Source organism: Wyeomyia smithii, chromosome 3 (assembly GCF_029784165.1).
Source record: "Wyeomyia smithii strain HCP4-BCI-WySm-NY-G18 chromosome 3, ASM2978416v1, whole genome shotgun sequence".
NCBI classification, from domain to species: domain Eukaryota; kingdom Metazoa; phylum Arthropoda; class Insecta; order Diptera; family Culicidae; genus Wyeomyia; species Wyeomyia smithii.
The window spans coordinates 68897172-68920558 of record NC_073696.1 but is presented as its reverse complement, the minus strand read 5'-3'; the positions used below and the strand labels follow the sequence as shown (position 1 = coordinate 68920558).

General features: G+C 36.7%; 1 protein-coding gene across 1 annotated transcript; it reads left to right on the top strand.

Moving 5' to 3' along the window:
* Nucleotides 1-18465: 18465 nt before the first annotated feature.
* Nucleotides 18466-21245, top strand: LOC129729368 (ninjurin-B-like). The gene is made up of 3 exons (XM_055687892.1): nt 18466-20033; nt 20108-20771; nt 20825-21245. The coding sequence occupies exons 1-2, from the start codon at nt 19680-19682 to the stop codon at nt 20264-20266; spliced, it is 513 nt and encodes a 170-aa protein (XP_055543867.1). The 5' UTR covers nt 18466-19679; the 3' UTR covers nt 20267-20771; nt 20825-21245.
* The last annotated feature ends 2142 nt before the right edge of the window (nt 21246-23387 follow it).

Genomic DNA, 23387 nt, shown 5'->3' with positions numbered 1-23387 from the left:
TCTCAGCACCAACATCCGTCGGACTAACACGCTCTCTACCAGCCATCATGTATTTCGTTTTGGCAGAGTTAATGATGAGCCCTATTCTACGGTTGATACCAATGATGTCCATATCGTCTGCAAAACCTAGAAGCTTGTGAGACTTCGTGATGATGGCGCCGCTTCTTGGCACGCCAGCCCTCCGTATAGCATCCTACAATGCGATGTTGAACAATAAGTCTCCCTGCTTCAAACTATCTAACGTCACTAAGGAGTCCGATATCTCACCGGCTATCTTGACGCATGATGTAGAGCCTTCAAGAGTGGCACGTATCAGCCTTATTAGTTTTGTTGGAAAACCATGTTAGAGCATAATTCGCCAGACCTTATTTTCTTAACTGTATCGTACGCTGCCCCAAAGTCTATAAACAGGTGGTGAGTCTTCAAGTTGTGCTCGCGAAATTTATGCAGGATTTCGCAGGGTGAATTTTTAGTCCGTAGTGGAGCGTTCTCCTCGAAAACCACATCGGTAATCGCCAACAAAGGTCTCCGACAATGGCCTCAGTTTATGGAACAGAATGCGGGAGAGATTTTGTAAACGGTGTTGAGAAGGGTTATGCCCCGATAATTACTATAGTCCCTTTGGTGGTGGCCTTTCTTGTAGATCGGAAATATAAGACCCTCCAGCCAGTCCGAGGATTCATCGGGCCGCACTCTCAGCATGATCCGGTGTAAAGCACGATACAGCTGTTCGCTCCCGACTTTGAAGAGTTCGGCTGGAATGCCGTCCTTACCAGTTACTTCGCAGTTCTTCAGCTCTTTCACTGCTTTCTTCACCTCGTCTATGGATGGTGGGTCCACAGCTTTGCCATCATCCTTAATCACCGCCTGCTTTTTTCAGACAGAGGCTGACATGTTTCGGTTCCTGATTCCATTAATATTCTTGTAGAAGCTTCTCGCATCGTGCCTGGAGAAGCAGCCTTCGCCTCCGTCGTCTCCCAATGCTGTCGTTTCTTCCGGCGATGAAACCTTTTTTTCAGCAGCTCTAGCTTCCCGGTGTCTTCCCACGCTCTGACGAGTCACCGTCATGGCTGATGTGTGGAATCTGGCTCGCTGACACTCAGCGTCAAACCACTCATTGGACGTGGCTGTGGCTGATTGTACTGCGGATATACCTCCACTGTTCATTCAGGCTACCCCCAACCTCGATCCGCTGACCAACCTTCTGCAGGTACTCTGTAGCAAATTCTCCAGTTAATAGCCGCTGGATGTTCAACTCTATCCTCCTTGTTGTTCTGGATTTCAACACGGTGGACAATCGGGCGCGAATCTTGGATACCACAAGATAATGATCCGTGTAAACGTTTGGTCCTCTAAACGAACTCACGTCTGTCACGCCTGAAAAGTGTCGACTATCAATCAGAACATGGTCAATCTGAGAGCAGGCCTCTCCATTCGGGTGCCTCCAAATGTGCCTGCGTTTGTTCCGGCGTGCACAATAAGTGCTACAGATAGCCATACCTCTGGCTGCAGCAGAATTAACAAACCGCAGGCTGTTGTCGTTCGTAGTAGAGTGGAGGCTTTCTTTACCAATCACGGAGTGGAAGAAGTGCTGAAGGCCGTTCTGAAGGCCGTCTAAAGGAGACACTGGACACTGGAGCGTTAATGTCGTGTCCTGGGCACTCATTATATATCTTTTCCAGGAGCTCATAAAACTCCTCCTTCTCTTCATCGGGTTTATCGTTGGTCGGTGCGTACACATTTATCAGGATGTAGTTGAAAAATTTGTCCTTAATTCTCAACACGCGTATACGGTCACTGATCAGTCTCCATCTAATGTCTTCATCTGTTTCCCTATGAGCACGAATCCGATTCCTCTTTCTGCTTTCATGCCGCCACTGTAGTAGATGTGGTACTTAAATGAAGTGCCCGCAATTCGCGTTCTTCCGTTTTCGGCCACCTCACCTCATGTATGGCAGCAACTTTCACATTCACCTTCTGCAGCTCTCTAGCCAGGATAGTTGCACGTGCCGGTTAGAGTAGGGTCCTTACATTTCAAGTACCGAATTTCCAATAATCGTTGTCCTTTTTCGTTCGCTTGGGTACATGCCGATTATTCCGTTTCGTGTTTATTTCGGGATTGTTCGTAGTATTTTATATTCAGTATGCTATCTTACTAGTGCTGCAATATTTAGTTTCGCGACAAGACTGCCGTCTTTGATATACCGTGCTGGATCGAAACCCGTACAGTATCGAAATCCGTACACCTTGATGTTTTTCTTCAGTTTTAAGCATTATAAAAGTGAAAATTCATATGATAGTTACATGTACATATCCGTTGAGTTGTTGGCCTTCTGTTAAATTAAACTATGCGTCAGTAGGCCATGAAATAAAAATATTAAAAATGAAAAATCAATCGTGTATCGGTTTCAGTTGTCATTTCGTTGTATCGTTAGAGAATTTACTGAGGAAACGTTCTTCAGATAAAAACGATTTTCAAATGGGATATAAGTGTTTTACTCTGTGAATCTTTTTAAAATTGATGGAAAAGGTAAGTCTTTGTTATTATCGAGCTGTATATTGTCTAATAAATAGTGTAAGTTGTATTTATTCAACAAAAACTGTGCCGTACGGATTTTGATTCTTGTTATTTGCTTGAATCGAAATCCGTACAGCGTGTGTATCATGCATATATTGTTGAACTTTCTTCTTGTTTTCAGCATTTAATGGAAGAAAACATGTATAAATATACGGCAAACGATTTTAAACGAGCTGTGACTGAGGTGCGCAAGGGAAAGTCGTACCGGGAAGCTTCGAGAGGTTCCGGCGTTCCGTTTACTACGAAACGCTACGAAAATTGCACTATTTCAGCTGATATCAAAAATTAGAAAACCGTGTGAAACTTTAGGAGCTAGTTGATCCTCAAAATATACTTATTCGGTAATTTAAAGATAAATTATAAATAAAAGATGTTCATTTTTGTACTTCTTCATCTATACGGAGTTTGATTTATTGTTGTATGGACTTTGATCCAGTCTATATCGCGTGTGTGCGGATTTCGATTCAAAACATGTTCTATTTAAACATGATTTTTTCGAGTTTCGGAGTGATTTTAATCATTTTGCTGGAAAATAGTGATAAAATATAAGTAGACCTATAACTAAACATGTCAGTTTAAAGCAATATGTGATTTCTTGATTTTATATTGACCGTCGAAGATTATCATGTGCTTAGGTGTACGGATTTCGATCCAGCACGGTAGTTGGCGAGGCACCGCGTTTCGTGATTCAGTCGCGCGCTTCGAGTCAGAAGCTGTTGTATGCCACCCCTAAGATGGGGATACAGCCGCGTACGATCTCCCTTCCTAGTAGGCATACGACCATAATTTTCACCGGGGGTTGGTTACCCGATCTCCTCGTAGCCCGGTCGGCACCTCGCAGAGGTTGGGATAGGAGTAGCTGGACAGAGGTGGAAGACCACAATAGGGTCTCAAGCAAACATCCCAATGGCGCAGCCTTTTTTTAACTGTCTTCTAAGGATATGTTTACTGTAGCTGTTTTTTCGTGATACCTATTCGCGCTAGCAGTCCGGTAGTTATATAGAGAACGTATTGGCAAAAGAGCGTCACAAAAGGAAACGAAAAATGTACTTCGTGTGTCGGTTCGACATTATTTGGAGGATGTCTTCGGGATTGCGAATCTAGAAAAGAGATGAAGCTGTTTTTTCTACAGACGATCATGTCCGCACTACACAAACATCGCGTTTCGGTAACAGCCCGAATCTACCTCAGACATTTTCCTTATCTGTTTCTAATTTACCTATAATGTATGCCGTGTGACGGCTGTTAAATAAGGCTATGGGAAGAAGAAGCGTAAGGAGTAAAATATAGACTGCTCGGCACCTTATCGACAGCCTTCGTGCAAAGAAAAGCAAACTCGCAATAGAGCGGCTGTGAACTGAAGGATGTGTATCGCATACCGAATGTTATATACAACCATACTATTTCTTCTGAATTTAATATATTCAAAAAGGAACTTTCAACGTTTGTTTCTGACGTTAAAGTTACCTATCAAATTGGCCGTCGAGGTGAATGTCGCTTATTAGCCGACTCAGTGAAGGGTCGTGATCGTCTTGTTCAGTATTTAACTGACAAATACAATTTTTTTACATATGACACCAAGAACGCCAAGCCGTTCAAGGTCGTATTGAAAGGTCTCACCAACGATCAAACCGTTGATGAGATCAAACTTACTTTAACAGAATTACTTGGCATAGCCCCTACCCAAGTAATTCTAATGAAACAAAAATCACGAGGCGAAAACAGTCAGAGAACTGGAATTTCCCTTGTTAATTATTTAATTCATTTTAACCGCAATGAGGTTAACAACTTAAAATTTTTTGAAAAAGCACATGCTTTGTATAATGTGCGTGTAAAGTGGGAGATTTATAGGAAGTATGGCGGAGGTGAAAAGCATATCACCCAATGTCGTACTTGCCAACGTTATGGCCATGGTTCCAAATTCTGTAACATGGACCAAAAATGTCTTAATTGTGGAGACTCTTCTCACAAAAAGGACACATGTCCTGTGAAAGAGAGTAAAAATTTTCGCTGTGCGAATTGTAACGGCAACCATATGTCAAATTTTTATCAATGCCCAGTCCGTTTAGCAATTGTTAAGGCAAGGCAAGGTAAACAAAATTCAATTTCGCAATTAAAACCAACTTCAAAACAAAATTCTCCAAGCGTACCAGTGACGCATAGTTTACCTACTCCTTTGCATACCCGTTTAACTTATGCACAGGTTATAGGTAGTTCGAACATTATACCGCCTAGTGTTGGTAGTTCGAAAATGACCGTTAATATGGGTAAGCAAAACACGCTAGAAAATAATTGTACACCTATTACTCCAGCTAATATTGCTGCCGAAAATATTTTTTCTAATGTCAACTGCCTGGGGCCTATTACGGCAGGTAAACTTTCTTTTTTGCAACAGGCAATGTTCGATCTTATGAACGCCATGTTGCAGGCAAAATCAATGTTTGAAGCCATTCAAATAGGCACAAATTTTACTATTAAAATTGTTTCTAATTTAAAATTTAGCAATGATTTTGAATAAAACAATTAAAATATTAAATTGGAATGCTCGCTCATTGAAGGCCAGTGAGAATGAGCTTTTTAATTTTTTAACAGTAAATAATGTGCAATTATTACTGAAACATTTTTGAAACCTAACATAAAATTAAAATATGATCCCAATTACGTGGTTCATAGATATGATAGGATTCAGGGTTCCGGCGGTGGAGTTGCAATTGTTATTCATCGCCGAATCAAACATCGTGCTCTTCCCCATCTTGAGACGAAAGTTATTGAAACTTTGGGAATTGAAGTTCAAACTGAACTTGGGATTTTATTTATTGCCGCAGCATATTTACCATTTCAATGCACACGCGAGCTCATAAATTATTTTAAAGGTGATTTACAAAAACTCACCAGAAATCGTTCGAAATTTCTCATAATCGGCGATTTTAACGCTAAACATTGTTCATGGAATAATTCTCAAAGTAATTCCAATGGCAAAATTTTATTCAATGATTGTTCTTCAGGATACTATTCTATTTTGTCTCCGAATAGTCCTACATGCTTTTCTTCTGTAAGAAACCCTTCAACAATTGATTTGGTGCTAACAGATCAAAGTCATGTATGTAGTGATTTGATCACACATGCTGACTTTGATTCTGACCATCTTCCAATAACTTTTTCTTTATCACATGAATCAGTTTTGAACCCTATGAGCTCTGTTTTTAATTATAACAAGGCTAATTGGGAAAGATACAAAACTCATATTGAGAGAAATTTCAATAATGAGCTTGATTTGCAAAACGAAGTGACTATTGATTCCGCTTTGGAAGCATTAAAATGTGCAATTGTTGATGCCAGGAATTATTCTGTTCCAAAGGCTCAAGTGAAATTTGATTCACCAATAATTGACGAAAATCTTCAACTTCTAATTCGTTTGAAAAATGTCCGCAGACGTCAATATCAACGTTCTCGTGACCCTGTTTTTAAAACTATTTATAAAGATTTACAGAAAGAGATTAAACATAGATTTACTCTTCTGAGAAATCAAAATTTTGAGACTAAAGTTGAAAAATTGAAACCATATTCAAAACCATTTTGGAAGCTGTCGAAGATTCTTAAGAAACCTTCAAAGCCTATTCCAGTTTTAAAAGATGGTGAACGTTTTCTTGTATCCAATGAACAAAAGGCTCAAAGACTTGCTTAGCAGTTTGAGAGTGTTCATAACTAAAATTTGAATTTTGTGAGTCCAATTGAAAAAGAAGTCACACGTCAATTTGATTTAATTTCTTCCCAGAATTTTTTACCTGCAGAAATAATTGAAACTAACTTGAATGAGATTAAATCAATTATTAAAAATTTCAAAAATATGAAAGCACCTGGTGACGATGGAATCATTAATATACTAATCAAACATCTCCCTGAGAGCACAATGGAATTTTTAGTGAAAATTTTCAATTGCTGCTTCAAAATTGCATATTTTCCCAAATTATGGAAAAATGCAAAAATTACTCCCATTTTAAACCCGGATAAGAACCCAGCTGAAGTTTCAAGTTATCGACCAATCAGTTTGCTTTCTTCAATAAGTAAACTGTTTGAGAGAATTATTCTTAACAGAATGATGTCACACATCAACGAAAATTCAATTTTTGCAAATGAACAGTTTGGATTTCGCCATGGGCATTCCACATCTCATCAATTGCTTAGAGTTACTAATATGATACGAGCTAACAAATCTGAAGGTTATTCCACTGGAGCTGCTCTTTTAGACATAGAAAAAGCATTCGACAGTGTTTGGCATAAAGGTTTGATGGCGAAATTGCAAACTTTTAATTTTCCAATTTTCCTAATCAAAATTTTGAAAAATTATCTTACTGATCGAACTCTGCAGGTTGTCTATCAGAATTCAAAATCTGATAGATTTCCTGTCAGAGCAGGTGTACCTCAAGGTTCAGTCTTGGGTCCAGTCCTGTACAACATATTCACTTCAGATCTTCCTGATTTGCCTCCAGGATGCACAAAGTCATTGTTCTGCGATGACACAAGCATTTCCGTAAAAGGAAAAAGTCTTCGTGTCATATGCAGTCGATTACAGAAAAGTTTAGATATTTTTTCTTCCTACTTGCAAAAGTGGAAAATCTCTCCCAATGCTTCTAAAACTCAAATGATAATTTTTCCGCATAAGCCTAGGGCTTCTTTCCTCAAGCCAAACAATAATCACGTTGTCAAGATGAATGGGGTTATTTTAAGTTGGTCCGACAAGGTTAAGTACTTGGGACTAATTTATGATAAAAAACTTATTTTCAAAGATCACATTGAGAGTATACAAGCCAAGTGCATCAAATATACGAGATGTTTATATCCTCTCATTAACAGGAATTCTAAACTTTGTTTAAAGAACAAACTTTTGATTTACAAATTTTTAGACCAGCAATGCTTTATGCTGTACCGATCTGGTCAAGTTGCTGTTCAACAAGGAAGAAAACGCTCCAAAGGATTCAGAATAAAATTCTGAAAATGATTTTGAAGCGTCCTCCTTGGTTTGGTACACTCGTATTACATAGACTTACTGGTGTTGAACCATTAGAAGCTATGTCAAATAAAATTATTAACAATTTTCGACAAAAATCGTTGCAATCCTCAATTGCTACGATAAGCTCTCTTTATAGCCAATAAGTTAGCAATTAAGTTAGTTGTAAGTTTACTTCCCCTTTTCTGACAAGAAGGTTTAAATCCCTACGAATGATAAGTCCTAATTGCGAAAGCAAACAAATCCTAACAATTAAAATTACAAATTTCTAACAGTGTTGAGAAGTCACCATTTGTGATTGGACACACATACTCATTATTTACTAATATTTATCATAAATACTTAAGCTACTAACGAATCCCCCCTTAAAAAAAAAAAAATATACAACCATACATGCTATCGTCGACATGGGAATAAGGTGAAAAGTTAAGAAAAAAAAAATTCGTGTATGGAGAACTAGACGGCAACGTTATAGTCACAATATGTTTTATTTGTTGGCTGTCTTCTTATCTTACTCAAATTTCTCCGAAATGGTTGAACCTTTTTTTTTAAGGGGGGATTTGTTAGTAGCTTAAGTATTTATGATAAATATTAGTAAATAATGAGTATGTGTGTCCAATCACAAATGGTGACTTCTCAACACTGTTAGAAATTTGTAATTTTAATTGTTAGGATTTGTTTGCTTTCGCAATTAGGACTTATCATTCGTAGGGATTTAAACCTTCTTGTCAGAAAAGGGGAAGTAAACTTACAACTAACTTAATTGCTAACTTATTGGCAATAAAGAGAGCTTATCGTAGCAATTGAGGATTGCAACGATTTTTGTCGAAAATTGTTAATAATTTTATTTGACATAGCTTCTAATGGTTCAACACCAGTAAGTCTATGTAATTCGAGTGTACCAAACCAAGGAGGACGCTTCAAAATCATTTTCAGAATTTTATTCTGAATCCTTTGGAGCGTTTTCTTCCTTGTTGAACAGCAACTTGACCAGATCGGTACAGCATAAAGCATTGCTGGTCTAAAAATTTGTTTGTAAATCAAAAGTTTGTTCTTCAAACAAAGTTTAGAATTCCTGTTAATGAGAGGATATAAACATCTCGTATATTTGATGCACTTGGCTTGTATACTCTCAATGTGCTCTTTGAAAATAAGTTTTATTTGTTGGCTGTCTTTATTTTGCTAATACTGCTACTGTCATAGAGGGACGCTCTCGCTTCTCGGATGTCATCAAAAAACTATTATCGCTTAATACATTTTTCCCCTGGTCACACGTGACACGTGCCCAGTCATTTACCAACCTATTTTGACACCTGGGATCAAATTGAAAAAAAAAAAACAACCTGATAGACAGGTTTTCCTCATAACCAACTAACAGCTTCTGTAACATTTTTGTTTTGCTTGTTCTTTGGTTTTGTTAAAGACAGTGGAAAAAGAGCTGAATGATTTTATTCATTCATCTAACATCTCGCTTTCAAAGTTCCAGTTTGCCTATCAAGCTGGAAAATCCACTATCACAGCGCTTCATACGCTGGTTATGAAAATTGAAGTCACTTTCAGCTAAAGAAATTGCTCTGTACTCTTTCTCAAATATTGTAAGAGCTTCTGATAACGCGTCCTATTCTGCAATGTCTAGTGCAATGAGGAAAAAAGGATTTCATTGTTGACTGGATTAATATTATGTGTTGGAGACGTGGGCATTCCTAAAACTACATCGCAGCTAAAGCTCTCTGGTGACTGAGAAGTTATCATCCAATTAGACGTAAGTAAGCGCGAAGATATCTGTCGCTTTTATTATATGGAAAGCGAGACATCGGAACATCTGCTGTGCAGTTGTAGTGCATTAGTTAAACGTAGATCAAGGTTTCTTGGCAGTGGCTGTTTACTGCCCAAAAAGTTTTGGTTTTCGAATCCCAGGAAGGTGATTGGTTTTATAAACGATATTTTACCTGACTGGGAGCATGTAGCCATCTTCAGTTGAGAAAACAGGGAACCTAAGTACACAAAATTTATAAAAAAAAATTTAAGTGTTCTTATTTGAGCATTTCCAATGATAGTAAAAAGTTCTAAAATCTAAAGTCCCTTTTTACTTCACTAAGTCATTACTTTTAACTAAGAAAGAGAAAATAAACTTTTGATTTATGAAAACTTACTCTTAATCCGACAGTTTCGGTGACTTTATTTCGAACGAACTGTCAAATGGCTGATAATAGAGTGAAAAAACTATCTCACTTGCCCTCACTGGTGATATCATGATTGTTAGAAGAATACACACTTAATTTATCTCGGCGAACTTCCCAACAGCTGATCGATCTCGGAAAAGCTTTTCACAAATGTAGAGCAACATGTCAGAAGGATCTATCTGCTTTGATCGATTTTTTGATCGATCAGTTTCTTTCGACCGCCACTGCTTATTAAACACGTTTCATGACATGTCCTTTACACCATTTGATAGCGGAGAATCTTATCTAGCTTTTTAAATAAAAACCACGTTGGGAATAGTTACTTTAGCTGAACTATTAAACAAATGAAAAGTCAATCAAGAAAATCGATGAAAGTAGATAGATCCTTTTGACATGTTACTCTACAATATATTTCGACAAACATTCAGCAAATATGTCGATCTACCGGGAACCAGCAAGTATTGACATCTTTTCTACCGAAGTTCTTGAAAATTCTGACGAAAACTTGTAAAACATTTCGCTGAATTTATCAGCTGTTGAGTTCTCGGCAATAAGGCTGATACAAATTTCGAATTCTTTTTATGTCCAAGGTTATCAAAGTTAGCAAAGGGGGTGGCAAAAAATAATTAACACCGAGACGATAAAAAAAGAAATAACTTTGATCCAAGTTTGTGTGCAAGTTATGACGTTTGTAACTTGCACTCAAATAAATGTTGAAAAATAACATTTTTTTATTATTATTATTTATTTCGCTTGTCTTTTGACGACACTCTCGCTGTCACTGGACTTGTTTGGTGCTAAATAAAGCATTTATGTTGTCGGAAAACCAATAAACTGAACAAAACGGGTTGGGCCTTTTTTCTTCCCCTTCCAATATTCAAGATTTTTGAAGGGGGGGGGGGGGCGGTGGTGGCTTGTGACATAAAATGAAAAAAAAAAAATTTCTAACGGCCTAAATTCTAAGTGTGTATGCAAAACGATTGTATAGATCTTTTTGATTATGTTGAATACCTTTTTCTATTGGAAAAGTTGTTACTCTCTAAATTCAAAAAGATCGATAGGTTCAGTTTCCTGAATGAGACCAAAAAGGCATTATGTAGCTACTGGTACTGGCAAATACGCGACTAAGGAATCGGGGTCATACAATGCTTTTGACGTAGGACTACGCCTAACCGCACTATATCGAGATACATTCTGCGGAAACTAAAACCAAGGTGTAACGTTGGAATGAAAGATTTCAAACGGTAATGCTGATGTAACCACATGATGGATTACAATAATCAATATGTCGTTGGATTGATAAAATGATGGACAACTTTGTGATTCCTCAGTTATCAATATCATTTCATTGTTTAACAGTAAAAATTGAATAAAAGTTTCAAGGTCTAATTTCCACGAACAATGTACCGATAACATGCGAGCACCCCAGGTACAGACTTCATGAATAGACACTAGGGTGGTCGGTATTACCGACTTTTCGAAAAACCGGTATTTCGGTATTCATAAAAATGAAAACCGATAAAACCGGTAAAAAACCGGTATTTTTATTTCTTTCGGATTAATACAAACCAGGGGTGACTCGTGGTCTTTAAACCTATTTTTTCAACTACAAAGTTCTTAAAATCATAGTTCGGGGAAGTAATGATGATTGTCCGCGAAAAAAAACGCGTAATTTTCCCTGTACTATTTAAAAATAAAACTGAAAAATAATTAAAGATATGGGGTGTCGAACGTCTTCGGTAGTGGTTTTCTGCCGCAGTCTTATGCAAAAACCTGCCGAAGTAAGCCACTGCCGAAAACGTTAACTACATAAATTTGGATTTGAAATTAATTTTTTGCTTAGCGTCTCAGGTTGCATCTATGTATGGACGTGTCGCTGCATGATTGTGTTTTTGCATTTATGAGTACCTCTGCTTCATTACGATCCAGATTTTTTTCTAAGATTAGGACCTCTGCGACCATTATTTTAATCTCTTGTGGTATACGATCCAGATACAACACTGGATAACAGTGTTTGAAAAACTCTAATGAATGAATCTAGTGATATGATTACGAAGAACATAATTTCGAAACTAATGTAATAACGAAAAAAAACATGCAGATTTTTATTTAAATTTTCTTTCACATCGCAAAACTTAGTTTCAAATTAGTGAACAACATTCAATTTCGTAGAAAAACAATATTTGAAACTGTTGAGAAGAGTATATGAATGAAATAAAAACAAGAAATCACGATCCGACCAGAATTTACCTTTTACGAATCCGAATAAATCGAAGGTAAATACTTCTTTATTCTGTTCGATGCTCTTTAAACAATTCGTCCAAATTATTTATTACTGTTATTATTATTTTATTAACTTTAGCTTCTAATAGAGAAACGAAAAATGTGGCATATGAACAAGTTTGTAACTGAAATAGAAATAAATATTTGAAATAGGAAAAGCAGAAACTTGTACACGAGTGAGGCCGGGTACATTCAGCTAGTTGCTAATAAAAGCCCGCTGCGACGCTTGACCATGCTACAGCTATTTAAATTTCACTTTTTCAAGGAGCAGTAATTTTTAGGATAAAATCTTTATTGGTTGATTATAACACTTTGTCTCAACAAAAAATGAATTCCTAATCCAAATTTATATTTATTTATATTTTTTTTAGTTTTACTTTCATATAGCACAAAATGAATAATGTCTTGCGTTTTTTCGCTGATATAATTATAACTACTGCCTCATAATTTGTAGTTAAACTGGTAGGTTTTGAACCTACCCACGCGTTGCCTCTGTGAGTATGAGTGTGTGAAGAGATAAGCTGTTATACCTAAAAAATAAATGCTTTATTTAAGTTTTTTGACATATTATCGAAACACACAAACACATTGTCTGAATCCGAGCAGAACAAACAAAAAGATGACAAAAATTGGTAAATAGGTGAGGGAAAATTCATATATATAATGTTGCTTCTGTCTAAATGCATTTATTATATTAGGGAGCTCACTTATAATCCTTCAAGGGGCAATAGAGGACCATGTTTGATGAAAAATAGAAGGATTTTTTTGGTCGAAAGTCAACTCATATGGTCGAAAGTCAACTACTGCAGAGTTACTCACTAATTTCAGTTTTTGGTTATGTTTGCCTTAAACGAGCAGAAAATTGTGAATTCTACCATACTAAACGAAGGCGTGGCTGATTGCTTTTAAAGTGAAATAGTATCTAAACTAAAAGAATTAGGTGCTTGGTGTCAGAGAACTACTAGTAGAGAAGACTCCAATGTTTAATTTGGTTAACAACAAACTCCATGTTTATCACACATTTCAGAGAGAAAATTGCTGTTAAGTTCTCAAAAACATTTGATTTCATATTTTTTCCTTTCTAAATGCTTCTTGTTCTTCCTGATTTGACATTTTTGAGACACTATTGATTACGAAATTTTCTCAGCTTTTCAAGAAAACCAACAGAATTGAGCTAGCTATCATACTTCTTGTGATAGACCTCGTTAAAGGTAAACATAACCGAAAACTAGAAGAAGAGAATAACTCTGCAGTAGTTAAATTTTGACCATATGCGCAGAATTTTTTTCATCAAATAGGGTCCTCTATCCCTTAAAGGATTTGATTAAAAGTGAGCTACCTTACACCCTGTATACATCGTCATGTGATTTGTAACGACTACCTAAGTGAGAAGCATTCTTTAGCCTAACAAAGATTTATGAATATTGTGGGATGTTTTTTTTTTCCATTTTAAGAAAAATACCGAAAATACCGGTTTTTTCGTCTTTCCAATACCGGTATTTCGGTATTGAAAAAAATATCGGTTTTACCAGTTTTTGTTTTACCGGTAAACCACCCTATTAGACACCAACTGCTTGCTGTGATATGCTGTATAGCAGTGGCAAAAAAAAATTGCCAGAATCTCCCCGTCCCAATAGGTCAACTAACGTTTGCTTTTATGAGCCTAGACTATATTGATGTCTTGAAGGTGAAGCTTTTTCGGAAAGTTCGTAACCACCTCCACTATCAGACAGTTTTACGTTCAGCTGTTAGAATGTTATTAAAACTGATGCCTTGATGGGAAACATGCTGGCACAGGCAACAGTACTGCACCGAGCAATGTAGGAATAGAGCGCTGGTCACTCGTCGTCTATCAGTGCAGAAGAACTTGATATTCATGTGTGTGCAGCCAAGCCAAGTGAGGCCTACATTGCCGCTGTCGACGCTCAGTTAGGCGTGTTGGGTTAACGCGTAGGTGTCGTTTTGCGATCTGGAACACAATCGAATTGCCGTTTGAATTGTCTTCTTCTTTTTCTTGTTTCGTATATGTAGTAGCAAATATCAGAATTCAATATGATTATTCGGGTGCCTCAAAATACGCTGCGCCACCGGGGACAACAAAATTCTGTACGTGTCGGAAGAGGCAGATAGCAGGGTATATAAATTAGGTTCAGTGTTGTTTGTTTTTGAACTCTACACTCTGTTTTTTTCATGTCAATTTTTAATTTCTGTGAATAAACTTTTTTGTTCAAAACTGTTGTTGGTTTTGCCACGAGAGAACACTCTTTGTATCAGCTTGTTAGCAGATCAAAGCTAGAAATATGTTTTATTTAGTTTAGGATACATCTATAAATATTTCAATTATGCCTACAATTTTGGTGTTCTCCTAAATTCCTCCTAGTCTGGTGCGTAGCGATGCACGACCTATAGACTGTGATAATTCCTGTGATAGTAGGTTAAGTTTAAACATTTTATTTATTGCAAATATTTAGAACAGCTTTCCACTATCTTCCATACCATATTATCTCTGCTCACTATTCTTTCCTACTTGAACTTATATCTCCACCTTCGCTTTACTTTTGATCTTAATTTTTTAATTTTATTCTCCAGTTCACACTATGATTTTGTTTAACTTCTGCTTTTCCTCTCCAATATGGGTCGAATTCTCGACTACTTTGTGATAAGGTCGTATGTCTAAACGTAAACAAAATGAGTGAGAGATGATTTGTGCTTGTGAAGTATAAGTAATATAACTCTCACTCGTTTTGTTGACGTTCAGACATACGACCTTACACTCAAAATAAAAATCGCGTAGATTTCATGTGCAAAAACAAATAGATTTTATCCATAATGGTTTGCACGCAAACTTTATGTGAACCGCACGTAAATATTTTTTTTATTACGCTCACGTAATTCTTGCGTGTATTGCATTTGAGTAGTTAAACTAAAATGTTTCTCATGTTTGTTTTATATGTTGAAGTGATTGAATATCGTTATATGGCTTCTTCAGATAAACAATTAAATTTGATTAGAAGTGTGAAAAAAAAACAATTTATTCACTACTTACTATTATGTAGTTTGTATATAACAGTTTTAATCTTCTGTATCTGCCCTCAAACTATTCTTATTTCTAAAATAGAGACAATTGTCTATACAGTGTAATGCAATCGGAGGTCCATCAAACAGATCTATTGAAAGAATATCTACTAATGGCTCAAGAAGATGCTCATTGAATGAAACTATTTTCCATGTTTGTACAACTAAATGCATGATGTTATTGTGGTTTATGGTATCCAATATTTCATATAAATTCAAAATTTGATTAAAATATATTGTGACAAATTGACCGCTTCAATAAATCTATAAATAGCAAAAAGGAAAATATAATCAGAATTGAGTTTTATCTAGTTCTGAAAATATTGAATTAATCAAATACTGTTAAAAAAGCATTGCATCGAATTTTACCTTCCCCTGCTGCTGTTGTTTCTTCTTTTGCATTTGAGCTTCCTTTCGCTGCTTCGGCTTGCAGAGTATGTAGAATATTAAACTTCTGGAAAATATTTTCAAAAATTAAAATGTATCAGTATCAAAATAAAAATAAAATTCACATTGCGTGCTCGCCATGCAGCAATCCAGCCAAACAGTTCGTCGTATTTCCATAGGGTTTCTGTTGGCTCCAAAAAGACTTTGAGTTGCTCGATTGTCACAGTTGGCAGCTCGGATAGACCTATACCACATCCTGAAATCAAAACTTTTACTTTATTCCTTTGAAGCGACAAATTTTGCAAAACAACGCGTGTACTTACGTCCAAAAACCTCGAACAAAATCTGGAAATCCCAAATCTGCAAGAAGTTCACCCGCCGTTGTGCAGTTTGTCGCCATCTTGATTGTTGTGTATCATTTTTTTCACACCATTGATTCACGTGACGTTTACGTGCTTCTGCACATGATATTTGAAAGTACGTGAAAATGGCATACATTGTTCATGCAACTCACATAAATGTTACTGTCTTTTCACTTGATAAGATCTATTCCAAAATGCTTGTGTAGCACGTAATATTCATGTTCACAATCACGTAAATATAAAATGCTGCGCGTATAGAAGGTATTAAATTTTCATCTGAAACACATCTCTCCACATATAAATTGCAAATGCTGCACGTAAGATAGACGTGAATGATTATTTTTAGCATTTACGTGCATTTTCACTTAAAAAGTATGTGGTGTTTAGGTTCAGTGTATAGTTTTCGCCCAATCGGGGGGCTGTTCGCAACAACTGTAATTTTTTATCGTTATTTTTTCCACGAACTTGTGACTGCAGGAAAATTTTATTATGTGACTTTTTTGCCGCTTGATGATCGGAGAGTGAGCCATCTTTCACAAGACAAATGAATATTGTTTAATTTCTACTGAATCATACTCAATTTAGGTCTGTATAGAAACTTGCCTTTTCGCGTATTGAAGAAAATTGACTGTATTAGAATGGAAGGTATTCATCAATGTTGAAGAGAAAATACTTTTTTCTCTAAAATAGAGTGCTGCAAATAAATAATCAAAATACAGACCCCGTTCGATTTTGCCAAACACGACATGGCAGAATTTGCCAAAAATGAACGGTTCTCTTTTCATGACGTTTTTTCATAGGTATTTCCACCAATGAACTAGTTTTAGTTTCAAGTCGTTTGAGGTGTCGCTTGATGAATTGAGGCTGACGACCTTGATACTTGATATTACTACCTGTAATTAGAGGCTTAGTACTGTTTAGACCTTGATCATTATATTATACCGGCACATGTTCTCGTCATATTCCAGGAACCATTTTACCGATTCAAGTCATCCACTTCGACAACATAACGAACTAAAATACCCTTCTTTTGGAGGATGTTGAACTTAAATTGGTTGAAATAATCAAGAAGACTAAGAAATGTGTTTAGACATAATCGCTCGTTTTGGCACATGTGTGCCAAAATCGAACCGTGCCAAAAGTAAAACGAGCTCAAATCAAACAGAGCCTCAAAGGGTAATATTATTAATATAAAACTATTGTAATCCTACATCAACTATGCGGTCGTATACCGGATACCACCCTCCTACTATTTTATCAAACATTACCAGTGTCTGAAGTTTATTTGCTCCTTAGGTCCGCCGGGTCTCAAAATATATTGTTTAAATTGCCTCAGACATTCTCATAGATGAGTGGAACCCATCCAAGTGAGTGGGCGTTTAGAATGAAAGTCTTGGTTGAAGGGTTGAGAATTTTTGGAATCAACGTTTTGTAATGAAGACGGCCACAGGCTATCATAAATATCCTTCGATTACTAAGGTGGTGAAGACAGAATTGGCGGCGACCCACGGTAAAACGTATTGGTGTAGACCACTGCTTCTCCACGTCCGAAAGAGTATACTGATTGATGACCGAGTTTTGATGACAGAACGTTGAAAAAAAAACTATGGGTAAAGCCCAGCAGCTTATCGAGGTAAATAAGGTTCGTCTGATCACTAGTTTCTTTAGCAAGAATGCTTGTTTTGTTGTTGTCCCTAAACATTGAACTAGCCAACATGTTTCAATCCTATGTTCTAAACACATATACAGATACAATCCTATGTTCTAAACACATATACACTAAACATATGAAACATAATTCAATTTAAGTTAGATTTTATAGTGCTTTTTAGCCCGATATCTACTTTTTGGTCACTATTTGTATAAAAAGTCACTATTATTTTACTACGAGTTCACTACTAACCGTAGACTTTTTTGCTCTATAATACATTTGTGAAATCAAAACCTGTAACTAGTAGTTCTAAAAAATTTACTAATTCAGAATTGTTGCATAACCAAGATTGCGGGAATTGGACTCATGTCAGCTATATTCGTTAAATAAAAAGCTGGAAATATGTACCCCTTCGGCCCGTGTAACGGATAGTTACCCTAGAATGGAGAACAGAAAGACTTGAAACAGTAGCTATTACATTTTGAGCGCTTGTTAGAGAACTGTTTAATTGAGTGAACCACTAATGAGTGTACACAAAAATCCCTGGGATCTACTCCTGTGCTTTCAAGAATCGCTTTTTATACAACAGATTGAAATATTCACCACGTCTCAATCTGTTACATACAAATAATTACATTTTATATTTAGAATATTCTACCGTTTACCAAATATTCAAGTAAATGTGGCTCATGTAATGCAACAACTACTCCAGAGAATCCCACATTTCTGAACAACAGATCAGTTTTCATTGCATACTGTCGGTTACGCTTCACAAAGGTTTCTCGTCAGTCCTATATCATAGCGCAAACCCGGCAGCATCCAATCATATACAACTTCTAATATTACGAATCGTGTAAAAATGTGCTATCGCTCCGATTGTAATTACATCAAGACACTATGTATCACGCGTCACGACCAACCGATACAACGTACAGCATTCTCACAGTTGTATCGGGACTTATTCTACAAACACCCTTAAAGTTTGCAATTTTATTACTGAGAACCGCTTTCATTTACTAGTACGCATTGCACGTGCTACGCATTGAATGCATTTCTTCGAATGTCGTTCAGTGCGACGGCAGTGTAAAGTGTCAGTTGCAGTGAATTTTATTGTGACATATCAGCATAGACCCAAAAAGCGCGCTACAGCATAAGGAAACTATCGCAAAGTTCCAACAGAATAAAACCACACGAAAAGGCGGTTTTTGTTTTGTATGTACCGCCTTATCAACAATCAACGTGTTCGGCGGATACGACACTTGGTTGAAAGCCCCGTTCAACGACGACGGGGAATCGCGCAGTGTAGTCTCGTGATGACCTCGGTTAACACAGCATAGAATATCATTGTCTGGAAAGCTGGGAACTTTTTCTTTGCTGAAGCAGACAGTGCATCTTGACGTGCAATCATACGGAACTAATGGGTGATCTTTAAGGTGACATTCGATTGGCAAAGCCGAGCGGAAATAGAGCGTGTGGTGACAGTGCTATAGAGAGTTTTTTTTGTTCCCGTTCTGGTTGTCTTAATGTCGTCTGTTCATCAATCTTTCCGATAAAGTCAGCCGATAAAGTATCACTAATCGAAGCGATTTAATTAGAGGCGAGTGAATATGCTATTAGAGATGAAAAACAATTATCTCCAATGACCACATGAGAAATTACCAGGCCTACGTACGGTGGTTGTAGAAGATCTAGAGTGATTAATTGGTATGTTAGTGATTTTGTTTGTTAAATAATACTTGACAGATTTATGCAATCCCAAGGAACAAGTAGGTCATATTGCTAACTGGAGTGATTTTTAGACTTTTTAAGGGAACTTTTTAACAAAAATTCCGTAGACCCTATAGTTTTTAAATAAAATTAGTCGTAAAAATGTTAGAATAAAACATTATCCCTTCCAAAAAGAGATTATATTTGTGAGAACTCAGGTTTGAAAAGTTGCCTTTGTTACCGATGTGAGTCACCAAATGCCAAAGTTTCGATAAAATCTGAAAGGGTGCTGTAAACTTTAGAGACAAGTTCACGTGAATTTACGAGATTATTAAATGCACCTTAGTATGCGTTGACTTCGTTTTTTGGAAAAAAAAATTTCGAAGGCAAGTAAAAATATATCTGACTGTAGGATAAAAACAGTGAGTTGTTCGCAGCTGCAAGTATGGCAAAGGAAAATAACACCTCAGTGGAGATGACTTCGGTCGGTTCGACTAGTTTTGAAAAGCCCAAAATGATAGATCGAGCCGAATCCACGAGTCTGGTGATGCGTAGTGACAGCGCAACAGAAATCGATGGCGCCCGGAGAAGTCGCGGTCAGCAAACGCAGGCCTACAATATCCACAAAGGAATTGCCGAGAGCGCGATGGATATTTCGCTTCTCACGGCCAATGCCAACCAGCTGCGGCTTCTGATAACCTACAACAACCGATCGAAGACGTATATCGCGTGCATTACGCTGATTATAACGTCGCTGGTGTTGCAAATATTGGTGGCAAGTGGAGTTATTATTATAAAGGTAAACATTAGTGTTCTTTATCACGGAGGCGGCGTGCTGCTCGGGAAGTTTACGTTATATTTTACTCTTTACAGAGTCAGCCAAAATCTAAAATCAGTTCGAAGATTGAAAAATTAAAGATCGCAACATCGATAGGAGTGACGATCATTACAGTTATAAATATCTTAGTTGCTTCGTTGGTAGTTACAGACGGTACTGCTGGAAGCGGGCAGCCGTCACAGTCGGACGGATAGTTTTATAACGTAAGACAAACAATCGTGCAGGTGTAAAACCTGATAAGGCTAAAAAAATAATCTATCCAAGATCTTCCGTAACATCTGCAAGCGCGATACAATCAGACGTGCGTTTTTCACTTTTGATACCTTCAGTCAGCAGTAAACAATCAACCCACCTAGCACGCAAATGCAGAATTCTCTTCGCATCTGTAGTATAACCGACGAAATGGAACCAACGAAAAGTTCACAACAAATTTCACCACTAACAGCTACGCCGATTGGTGGTGATATGTTTTACGAAACTGAATCAGTGTACAATTCTGTGGCGGAATACAACAACTACGATCTGTACCGAAGTGTGCTGGAAATTTCGCTCAATGTTTCCTTCCTGGCAGCGACCAGCAACCAACTGAGGCTGCTGGTTAGCTTTCGGGAGGCCCAAAATTTCATTGCCAGTACGGTGCTGGTTATATTTTCCCTAGCGATGCAGATTTTAATTGCCGTCAATGTGGTCACGATCGCGGTAAGTATCTCTTGCGCGAATAATCACAACCACTGTTAAACTTTGCATTTCAGGTTCATGATCAACACCGTTGGACCAAGCTGAAAACATTCACTTCCGTTGGGTGCATGTTGCTGACCATTATCAACGTAGTTATTCCATTCATCATTAACGTGGAACATTCTAAAGTGGATTATGCTGAAATTTACCCACATCACATGCATTGAAAAGTAAAATTGTTTGCGAAACGACATGTAGGAAGGGTTTAAACCATCACTCAACATTTGAATTATGTACTACACATATTGAAGTTCATATAATTTAAAAGTATAGTTATACTCATGATTTATACTAAATAAAATGAATCAATAATTAATTGGTTCTTTTTCACCTGATATAAAGTGTATTAGAATAAATATTTTGTCTCTCAGTTCATAGCAAAGCTATATGCAACAATATTTATAATAATCTGTTAAGTAGTACTTGTAATAAGTTAAATATAGCGAAATAAAACAAAATATCGCAAGATAGTTTTATCTGAGTTATCTGAAATATTGAGGTGTATGTTTTATTGAACGTTTTCCCATGTCCAACAATTTCCAAATTATGGTTTATCAGGGTTCATTTATTCGGTATTGATCCTTCGCTTTAGCATTCAAGCTTTTGTACAATTATAATGAGCATCGCAATTATTACAGCGTCACTTGAACGTGTTTACCTTTCCTAATGTGATAAAGCACTGAAACTGAACTGAAATTAGGATGCACAGTGGTCTAAACTTGAAAAATCGTGATCGTTTTAGATTTGACTGTGAAATATTGGTTTTATGTACCTAGTGTCTTCAGTAAGTTTATTCCATATAACAAGGCCTTTCTCTTGGCATTTTCGGTTTTTTGATCAATTCCCCTAGTAGTTAGATATAAAAACTATTTTTTATAATTTTCAAAATACCAGATTGATTTCTTCAGCAAAGTTGTAGGAAAATCTATGCGAAAAAGAATTGCTGAACACTAAGGCTGTGCGAGATTTCGAATGATTTCGTATAATTTCGCAAAACTCGAAATTTCCCGAAATTTCGCGAAATTTCGGTTTCGCGAAATTGCCGAAAAATTTCGTTGAATTTCGCTAAATTCCGCCTAAAATTTCGCGAAATTAAAGTTCCAATTTCGACGATTACGAAATTTCGCGAAATTTCGGACCAAATTTCCGATGCACATTATTACATTATTTTGGTTTGTGCTCATTGCGACTATAAATTAAATTGAATATATCTCAACAGATATCTGGTATACTAAGTCAGTTATAGAAGAATAAACTCTCAGCCGGTAATTTTTGTTTTTAAAGACAAAACCGTAACATCATGCGGGAGGTATTTTTTATTCACGCAGAGCATAAAATTCATGTCATCACTGAAGTCAAATTCGAGGAATATGAAGCCGTCCAAATGCGCTACAAGGTATCTAGTAATTTGTTTGTAGGAATAAATTTTACGCATCTTTTACGTACATCAAAATGTGGTTATATTTGCAGCCCACAAGGTTAAAGAGGTCACTTTTTGTCTTTCGTTTAGGAGGGCATAGCAATTTCTGTCAAAACTAAAGCTCTGAAGCTCTATCTTACAGGCCAAATGTTCTATGCTACTCGACTTGTAAAAATTTTCAAGCGTTTTTTCGGATTTCTCTGTGTTAGAGGACTCCTCTTCGCACACCGTAGTGTATTTAAATGTGTTTTATCAGATAGTTCATTGCTATCACTAGGCTGACCAGATATCATGCCTTATAGTGTGCAGACAGAGTGATCGATGTGTTAAGCAGAAAAAGTTGTAATTGCCTGAATTTTTAGTATTGTTTCAAAACACTCTGACTTCAAAGTCAGCATAAGTTTCAAAATTGCCAGGTACCTTATCAAAAATATTTTAAACGTGTTATCAAAAGAGTATACTTGATCAATGAATGAATAAAAAGTAAATGGTTCGCTATCGTTGAACACATAATTGAGAAATGTTACTCTTGTTTAGGGGACACACAATTTTACAATGTCAAAAACAAGTTCAGATTATGGCATAGAAGTGATTCTGACTTTGCACTTGACGTATATACAAGGTAGAAGAAAAGAAAGGTTAGAAAGAACGAGAAATAAGAGAACGAGGATGATTTCGAATAACTTGATTGAGTAAAGAGAAAACTATTTGTTTTTGCATTACAACATTCCATTCTAACTGTTGATTGGTTGAAAGAAAAATAATTTTTGGTTTGTTTCAAAGGGGCCGTTCCCAAACACGTAGTCATATATAGGGAGACGGGGGGTGGCTTATCAAAAGACCACGAAAAATCCCCCCGCGTGCGGGTTAACGAATAGACCACGTAGTCTTTTTTCTGACTTATAATTTATTATTGCCACTAAGTCAAGTCGAAGCTTTCGCAATTTTTTAATTAATATATTTATTTGACACGACTAATTAATAAGTGTCACGGAAAGTTTGAGAGTTGTCAGCAATTAACTGTAATCAAATTTTTGAAACATATTTCAAATTTATCCGAACGAAGAAAATTTTTTTTTGTTTTAAACAGGCTTTGCCTTATATGTCATTTACTTCTTTAGAATAATAGTTCTATTTTGCAATGCGTCGGGATTTAT

Excerpts from the sequence above, each read along its gene's own strand:
- LOC129729368 (XM_055687892.1), top strand. The coding sequence starts at position 19,680 with ATGGCAAAGGAAAATAACACCTCAGTGGAGATGACTTCGGTCGGTTCG. Across the intron at positions 20,034-20,107 it reads GTGGAGTTATTATTATAAAG|AGTCAGCCAAAATCTAAAAT; the intron begins GTAAACATTAGT and ends TACTCTTTACAG.